At 37.5% G+C, this 9,881-nt stretch overlaps 1 protein-coding gene across 1 annotated transcript in view; it reads left to right on the top strand.

Moving 5' to 3' along the window:
- The window catches only part of ABLIM1 (actin binding LIM protein 1), a 243,386-nt gene extending 234,716 nt beyond the window's left edge, over positions 1 to 8,670 (top strand). The window contains exons 19-22 of the mRNA XM_042456481.1: positions 491 to 510; positions 864 to 938; positions 6,415 to 6,495; positions 8,018 to 8,670. Of these exons, the coding sequence (XP_042312415.1) occupies positions 491 to 510; positions 864 to 938; positions 6,415 to 6,495; positions 8,018 to 8,131 (290 nt within the window). The 3' untranslated portion in view covers positions 8,132 to 8,670. The remainder of the gene's footprint in view (positions 1 to 490; positions 511 to 863; positions 939 to 6,414; positions 6,496 to 8,017) is intronic.
- Positions 8,671 to 9,881: the final 1,211 nt, after the last annotated feature.

The raw sequence follows: 9,881 nt of genomic DNA on the forward strand, positions 1-9,881 counted from the left end.
AGATTAAATGCTTGCAAGTCCATCTATGTAACATTTTCATAAACAGGTTATTATGACAAATCCTGATTCCATTTAAACTGCAAAAAGACCCTCTGGGGCCAAACAGACTGCCCTAAAAGCCCCCAGAACCACAGAACAACATTGGTGCTGTTTTATTTTAAACAGTGGAGGGTGCTCTATGACCTGGGGCAGATCCCGTATTTTCTCCAGAAAAAGGAGATCATAACCCAAAACAAAAAAAACCATCCCTGGTTGGCCAGACAAAAATTTATTATATTACTTGTCAAATGGGCCAAAGGTTTTTTAAAAAATGGGGAGAAGGGCAAAATTGTAGGTGGAGCATAACTAAGTGAGAAGGAGGGATAGACCCTCTTGACAGGCTAGATGTGTGTCATATTGGATCAACGTTGCCACCATTGGGGGATGAATACTGGATACTGAAGACAAACTGAGGGAAGACTGTCTTATAACCAATTATGGAGAAAGAAAGCTGGATTAGACAGAGATTTTGTTTGATCCAGTAGATCTTTTCTTACATACTAGGGATCAGAAATTTCTACTGAATCCTAACTTGTAATGCTTTTGTTGGGATCCACTGAAGACATCTTAACTTAAAAAAAAACAACTGTGTGGCATCAGTAAGGAGAGATAAATGATAAGGAAATAGGTAGCCTCTGGTGCCATATCATAAACTTGCGAGATGTTAAAGCAGTAAATAATAATAGTATTCAGTTGGCTGATTAAGAGGTCAAAATCTCAAGTATGAATTCATGTCCATATTCACCATGAATGACTTTACCCTATTTATGTATGTCTGTGTGCATGTAACCTGTGTGTTTGATGTCTACCTATATCTGATACAGTCCCTCCCAGATGGTCATGTCCCTGGAATGCGAATGGACCGAGGAGTGTCTATGCCTAACATGTTGGAACCAAAGGCAAGTGCAGATATTATTCACTTTGCTTTAAGACAATAATAGTTCTCCTTTATAGAATGGTAATAATATATGATTAAAATTGTATTTTCATTTTTGACCTTTTTTTGGAGGAATGCCTTATATACCTGCCTTCTGTTGGTATGGAACCCAAGATGTGCTTCCTTGTTTGTCACTAGCCACAGGACTAGAGCAGATAACATAATAGGTAGGCTAGACATCAGTGGACAATGTGAACTTAAAATTAGTAAACTAATTAGCTCTGTGTCCTTCAAACTCAGATTCCCCCCTCCCTGCAAGTATCTGACAAAAAATAGAAATCCATTTGGAATAATTTGGCCATTGTGTAATGTGCAACCAGGTGGATACAATGGCAAGATGGCAGCAGCCACAAGTGGCTTGTGGCCACTGGTGATGACAACACTGGTGACCAAGAAGGTCACAACATCAGATATAGTGCATCGAAAGTAGTAAATGAGAAAATGTATTACTCTTTGTAGTGTGTATGTGGAAGTCAACACAGCACAAAAAAAATGGGAAGAAAATACTCTGTTGGCCAGGATCCTTTGGTGTTTGAGTAGTACTGCAGTACAAGGCTGTACTTGAGGTCCATCTTATCCATTTGCTAAAAAAAGTGATAAACACAGTCAACTCCAACGATAGCAGGAATGGATTTCTATTTTCTGTCAGATGCTTAGGAGAGGGCTCAGTTTGAAGGACACAGAGCTGCTTGAGGTTTACTAATTTTAAGTTCACATTGTCCACTGATGAAGAAAAAAGCAGAACTGGACTCACATAGGAGCTTATCACTTTACAGTCTTAAAACTAGGTTGTTTTAAATGTGGTCTCTGCCTCCTATTGCATTTTGGGGTTTGTAGTTCAGTGAGGTTGAATATTCTAAATGTCCCTTCCTAAACTACAACAGGAGGCAGGGACCGCATTTAAAGCGATCTAGCCCCCTTTTAAGAGTGCAAAGCGATAAGTTCCATAGTCTGTTGTGGCTGTCACAAGTGTTCCTCACAGAAGATTTTCATGCCTGGCTCCATCCCTGGGCAAACGTGGTTCAAACGTGCTTAAAAGGTGGAGGAAACACGCGTGCCTCAATCGCCAGGGAATTGTCACTCCTGCTAGCATCCCTGAATCATCGCAAGGGGAGCGGATTTCCTATGAAAGCAAAGTTTGTGTGCATAGGAAATCCACTCCCCAGGAACAATTCAGGAACACTAAGGAGGGAGCAACAATTCCCTGATGATTGAGGAAATGCACCTGGCTTCCAGACACATGTGCTTCCTCCACCTTTTAAGGACGTTTGAGCCACATTTGACCAGCGATGGAGTCAGGTATGGAAATCTTCATAGATACGCTATAACTCCAAAGACCTGTAATTGCCATTGAGAAGCCAAGCAAAAAAGTTTCAGAAATACTTTTAAGAAGAATAAATATAATGATGTGCTGAGACTATCTATAACTGAGCAGTGGTAGGATAATGCTCTGGAGTTGAGAGCACTATCCTAGCACTGCTTGGCATGTTATTAACATTCATCTTATAAACAACTTTCAAACTTTCTGGCAGAAAGTATAGCATAATCAAGGCAAAATACAATTTTATATCCCGAGGCAAAGCTTTTTGGATTTCTCTGGGGAAATGTAATGATCGGTTAAAAAAAATCAGCTGATATATTTTCTTACTGTGATATATAGAAGCATTCACTTAAAACTATATGCCTGATTTTTTAAAAAAATTAAATCAAAATTAGATGTGAGAACCCTGACCAATTTTTGACTCAAACTAAACATTTTGAAAATCACTCAATGTATCATGCATGGCTTTGTTAGATATATAGAATGGGTTCAAGGCTTCAAAAATGTCCACAATGTTCTGTTGATTTTGGCTGTTTTGTTATAAAACTGTATTTTTGTTTCATGCTTCACTGTAAAACATAAGAGTAATGTAATTAAAGTCATATAGTGGAATGAACTGTAAACCTGCCGGATTCTACTACCAATCCTCTTATGTATATATTTATACCTTACATAATTGGTTATAATAAATTAAGTGATATATGTTTATTGTTGACCGAATCTTCTTTATTGCACTTCTGAAATGGTTATTTCTTATAGTAGATAATGAAACAACTAATACAGGCCTACATCCAGTTGTTAGACCCAACTAGAGTAGAGCCTGAATCAATGAAATTTATATAAATATTGATGTAACTGCATTTACATTGATTCAATAGGTCTGCTCAAGTTGGAACTAACAATTAGATGTATGCCAACGATTCAGTCAGTTCCCATAATTTCATGGATAGTTCAAAAACAATCTGAGGTGTCTTCAGGGGTATGAACACTGGTCTAGAATGGCTGTGATTCTATTCACAGAAGTCAATTATTTCAAAGGATATCAGAAGCAGTCCTCAGTTTCCAGGCATCCTCTATTGAAAGGCAATCCGATCCTGTCCAGTTTAAACATAAAGAACCAATTGGAAGGAAGAGCAGAAGCCTTTATCGGTATTTTAAGGGCCTTGTTCTCCCTTTCAATTGGTTCCTTATTTTTTTTAGTATTTGGACTGAAGAGTGAACAGACAAACAGGACCATCTGTGGTGAGATAATTAAATTATTTCCAGATTTGTCTCTACATAAAAATAAATATACACACATTTAATGTAAATCTATACACTCTTTTGGTGATGTATTTTCTCCTCTTTAACGATGCTTAAGCGATCACCTAATCACTGACATTTTAAACACAGACCAACGTATCTTAAAGTAGAATATCCATTTCCTACTATTTACAGTGTTTGTTAGGTCAGTAGTGGCTCATGGACACAGTCGGTGGGAGCACCTCACCATATGCATAGTAAAATGCAAAACCTCTAGCTTGGTCCACTGAAGTTCACAAAACTCTTCCTTCCATGGAAGATCCTTCAATTATCAACCATGTCCCCTCTCAGTAACCTCCACAGAATGTGATGCATCAGGAGCAAATAGTAAGAAAGAGGTCTATAAAGTAAATAACCCTAGACTACTCGAGCAAAGAAGCTGTGTTATATACTACATGAACAACTTCAAGAAATTTGGGGCTTACACTGTTAGAATCTTGGAATTCAACTAAGATTATAGCCTTAAAATATGCAGAATAATGAATTTAATGGTTTTTTTCCTAATTGTTGAATGTGATAAAAATAAGTTTTGTTCATCAGGTAGTTTTTCTAAAGGAAGTAATTTTGATTTAAGCATTGATAAACATTTTACAAGGTTTTTTCAGTTTAAAGGAATGGGGCAGGATGTCCTCAACCAATTAAAATATGATTCTGGAAGAGCACAGTTTCAGAGGCTCTGATGCATCTCAACATTTGCAGGATTTTAGTGTAGTAGATCTGTTAGTTGGGTCACATAAAACAAAACAAAGCAACATGATATATCTTAACATTTGCAGGATTGTAAAGTGTAGTAGATACATTAAAAACAAAACAAAGCAAGAACTTTGCATGTGGATTCACGTGCAGAGAGGTCAAAACAGAAAATGCCTTTTGTACACATATGTAGGTTACTGTGCTTGTTCAGGTCTCTAGGGCTTCAACTAGTCAGCTGTGCAGTCAACAAACTTCTGAAAGGGGCAGAAGACTGAACAGAGGGGCAAATCAAAAGCCACACATAGCCCAATGTACTTTTGAATATCCCTAGCATCAGTTGATTCATATGGTTACTGTGGCACATTTCTGAGCATCTGGTGAATCCAACTTATATGATCCAAGTAATTTATCATATATTCAAGACTCGTAGGGACTGTAGCACATTAAATGTGGTGAAACCAAATACATATACAATCCATTTTACATAACCTCCTTAAATAATCTTAAGTATGTTTATTCAGAAGGCAATTGTGTCCAATGAGCCTTATCCCCTAGTAAAAGCATATAGAATTATGGTTTTAATACTCATCCAAGGAGACTAAAAAGAAACAAGAAAAGTTGGCATTTTGTGACGGTCTAGAGTATTTTCCGGAACCCAGTGATAATTCCAAAGTATCGCTGAGTATAAAATGTGGATGTCAACACAGGTGTTTGTGTGTACAGAATCCAAGGTATTTCCAACAACTAGAGCCAGAGATCGCTTGTTCGCATGAGCTGGAATATTTTCTTTGCATACCTTAACCCTCTTTCAAAAATAGTTTCTAAAATTTTTGATCCTTACAATACCATTTTTGTTTTTTAAAACAAAAATAATTCCATAACTGTGTCTGAAATGCATATATATTGTTTATGAAATGTCTGCTTTGTAGATCTAGTTTTGCTTGGATTCTGCAACAAAATGTGACTTGGGCAGATTAAAATATCCCCTCTGCCTGATGGCAGGTTAACCACGTAGCCCTTGCTGGGCTATAACGCATCTTATAAAGAGGCAGCATCTGGAATTTAGTGTAAAGTCATTACAACAGATGAAATCAAGGTGTCTTATAACAGTTAAAAGGGTAAGCCACCAATATAAGACTGCATGTACACTTTATAGGATATAGTCGTTATCCATTAGATTCTTAGGCCCACTCTAGTCTCACCTAAAGTAGACTCACTGAATCCTAATGGTAAATCAGCAATTATGTCGATCCAGTTTATTTAATGGGTCTACTTTATTTGAGATTGGCAGTGGAACTTAGGCATCAGCAGTTAAAGAAATGCAACCATGTATTTATAATCTACTGATACAGTGCAATTTTATGCATATTTACTCCATCCGAGGTAAGTCCTATCCAATTCAGTAAGATTTACTTCTAAGTACATAGGAGATTATCAGATGGGGGAAATTGGGGAAGAAAAAGGTATACTCCCAGAAAAATTGCTCTATAAAATCATTCTGATAAATATATGCAATTAGTTAAGTTGCACATATTCATCCCTGGTCATCTCCCTTTTATACTACTTGTGCTGTTTTAATGCTTACCTGATCTTCTAATTGAGAAACAATAGATAGGATTCTGAGTAACTCAGAGGTAAAACAACAACACTGAACCAAGTGGCTGTGATGAATAAGTGGATATCACAAAAAGTGGATGTATTTATTTTCTTAAAAGAGACTCAAACAGAGCTGAAGAGCGGAATGCTAAGGAAAAAGAAATAGTGAATATTTACCCAGACTGAATGTTATACCTATTAAGGAAATAAAAACAAAGCTAAAAGCAGAGTGTCTGTCTATGATAGGGAACAGAAAGATGGGCACTGTCTGCCACATCTTTATATTAAACACAGCATCACTTTGTTAAAAAGCACACTGGTGAAGACAACATCCTAATCAGAGGAGTTAATTTTTTATATATAACAATAAAACAAGTCTGGAAAAATGTGCACTTTGTATTATTGCAGTCCTTTAGTGAACTTGCAGCTGCTTTCCAACAATGACCACATTATGCTTGTGAGCTTAATGATGTCTTTCTGTGGCACTATAAATTCTACATAAATGTGTCTTCTATATCACTAACAGATATTCCCATATGAAATGCTGATGGTGACCAACAGAGGGCGAAGTAAAATTCTAAGAGAAGTGGACAGAACCAGGCTGGAAGTAAGAAGATCTTTATTAACAAAACAAAGTACAGCTTGAGTCTCCCTAATCTGAAATGCTTTGGTCCTGAAGTGTTTTGGATTTCGGGTTGTTTTTTGTTTGTTTGTATTTTGAATTTTTGAATATTTGCATATACATAATGAAATATCTTGGAAATGGGACCCAAGTCTAAACATGAAATTCATTTATTGTTCATATGCACCTAATACACATGGCCCAAAGGTAATTTTATATATAATATTTTTAATAATTTTGTGCATGAAACAAAGTTTGTGTATATTGAAAACATCTGAAAACAAAGGTGTCACTATCTCAACAATTTTGGATTTTGCAATATTTTGGATAAGGGATACTCAACCTGTAGTGAAGTGACTGTGATAAATAAGTGGATGTTATTTATTGCTCTTTCTTTTAAGCCTTTGCAGATATATAGCATTCTTCTGCTTTTTTTAAAGGATCTCTAGAATGGAAGCAGCCATTCTAGAGATTAATGAAAAGCAGTAATATAATAACTTCTCTCCCTTTTTTTAAAAAAATGTACTACCCATTGTATGTATTTAATATTTTTATTGTTTGTTTCTGATAGGTTGATAAGTTTACTTATTCAGTAAACTTTTACTTACTTTCTTACTTATTCTAGGATGGAGAGATTTGTAAGTTAACAGAAACTGGCCTTATGTTCATTTAAAAGGAATCGTTTAGTAAAAACAAAAAAGTTTATTGTTTTAAACCTGTATGTGTCTACCCAGAAGCAAATTCTGTGAGATTTAACACTAGGTAGATGTGTGAGCTGAAATCCAAACCATCTGGAATGCCAAAGTTGATAATTGCTTAGCTATCCCATGGTCCTTTACTCTAATTCTAAATAGCTTACTGAGGCCCGGTACAGATGAGCAAAAATCGCTGTCCTGCAGGCAGGGTGAGGGCTGAGCATCCCCACGCTCACAGGCCTCCCTGCACTGCCCGGGTGCCATCTTGATGCACGCCGATGATAACATCCCTTTGGTGCAGTGCCCAAACAGCGCAGCGCCAAAGGGGCATGATCAAACTGCCCGTCAGTGGCTATGGTGCCGCTTCGCAGGCAAGAAAAGGAGCCAGAAAAACTGCCTCCTTCTTGTGCTCTGCGGAGGCTGGATCGATGCCGTGGTGTGCATTTGCCGCAGCACCAATCCAGGGCAGAAAGGGGCGGAGTCTTGCCGTCCCTTCCTGCCCGTTTGTACAGGGCCTGAGTTTCTTATTATAGTCATATATTTTTTTAATTCCTTCCAGACATTAGCCTTAAACTGTTGGGTCAGGACCCCACCATTGGATCATAGCCTGATTTAATAGGGATTGCAAAAGCAGCACCACCCCAATATAAGTATCTGGTTTTAAAAAGATGACTAAAAATGGCTCCTACTCCTTAAATGTATGTTTATGAGAAAAGTGATCTGCAATGGCTGAAGGTATCTGTTGTAGGATACAGTGTTCTTGTTTTATACCTTGAGACTGACTGCTGTCCTTTTTCTTGTTTTTTCTGTAGCGTCACTTAGCACCTGAGGTTTTTCAAGAAATATTTGGCATGACGATACAGGAGTTTGATAAGTTACCTCTCTGGCGACGCAACGATATGAAGAAGAAAGCCAAACTCTTCTGAATCACTCTATACCTTTGAAGGAGAAAATATCACATATAGGATAATGTATTATACTTCTGTCCAGACAATTTTTGCAGAGCAAAAGCTTAAGGAGGAAAAAAAGGGAAAATCTGAAAAAGGCACTTTTCAATGCCTTGAGATTGTGCAAAGGGCCTGTTGAGCTTGTCACAATGCTGTGGCACAAAAGTGTCTGTATTCAAAACCTCAGCAGTGGTTTTTTTGCATTACAAAATTTTAACATGACATATATACATAATGTGAAGCTGCTCTGCCTTCCCTATGTTCTCTCCACTTTTGTGGTCAAAGGACACTTTATTGATAGAGCCAGGAAGTGCCCATAGGACTCCAACCCAAAATTATCTAGTCATGGTTTCCCTAAGGAATGAATGAAAGTATTCTGTAGCTAAGGAAAGACTCTTGTGTAAGTATATCTATCTTTTGGGTGCAGCCATTACAATTAATTGGCATTGTTTCCAATCTGCCTCTCCGTCAGGAGAGGTGGGACAATATAAATAAAACCTATTATTATTATTATTATTATTATTATTATTATTATTATTATTATTATTCCAGTACCCATCAACAAAGCAGGTTGCTGAGCTGGCTTTGCTCTGCTCTGCTGCATACCTGCATTTCTGAGAGCAAACTCCTAGTTTCCACTTGCACATATCTGCCAGTGAATTGCTGTGTTTAATCTTCCCTCTTCCATTTTCACCCCTGCTTTGCTTAATATAGCTCTTGCTTCAAGCCAGGTCATTGAAAGTTAACAAGATCAGCAAGCAAGTGGGAAAAAGAGGGAGCTAGTTTTCTAGTACTGATGTGACAAAAGTGTTTCAACAATTATTTCAGAAATAAGCCAGAACAAAATGCAAACTTGGGTTTAATTTAGAGGCTGTCTTTGATGTGTGACAGTCACCATGGCATGATCTGGACCACAGGCAGCCCAAGTAATGTTTCCAAAGAAAAATGCAAGTTGATGCACTTATGCCACTGCTTGTCATATTGTCATAGGGTTTAGTGTTGGTGGCATGAGAAGTAAGCATGCCATCATGGCATCACTCTTGCAGTGAGGGCTGCATTTTCCAGATATGAATAGTATGAGGTTGGACCAGATTTTGCCAAAACAAATCCCATTCCGGCAAAGGAAGCACTTGAATCAGAACAAAATTTGTTGAAAAACACAGATAGTATTGGCATAATTTGCTGGCCCACTCCACTGGTGAACTTGGATGACAAGGAAATGATGTTTAAACTATTTAAGAGAGGAGATGGTACAAAGCTCCTCCTGCCAGGCTCTGCTGCTAAAAAGGGTCAGACCCAACCACTGTCTTGTGTATGCACTGATGACACTGCACAATATATCAACTTAAGCAACTTTTGGTTTGTTTTTATTGATAGCCTCATTCTTTGGAGAAAGAGACTTGCATTTGATTTCCTTTTAATATTACAAAGCTGTAGCCTAGGTATTTTCTTCATTTATCCTCAGTGCCTAGAAGAAGGAGCACCTAGGACAGTTTCTGAATCTCATTCTGCTACACATAGTCTTTTCCCAGAGTGTCTTGTTTGAAGAAATGTCTTCCCTGTAGCTGAACTGCTTGAAGGATAGTACATGTTCTACTCAGATATGAACACACAGAACCTATTTTAACAGAATCTGGAGCTGCTTCTTGCCAAAAATAAGACACCCTGATATCTGTGACTCTGAGTGATGATTGCCACCATTTAAAGTTTTACTGATTTTCAGTTGAAT

This window comes from Sceloporus undulatus, chromosome 3 (assembly GCF_019175285.1).
Source record: "Sceloporus undulatus isolate JIND9_A2432 ecotype Alabama chromosome 3, SceUnd_v1.1, whole genome shotgun sequence".
Taxonomy (NCBI): Eukaryota; Metazoa; Chordata; class Lepidosauria; order Squamata; family Phrynosomatidae; genus Sceloporus; species Sceloporus undulatus.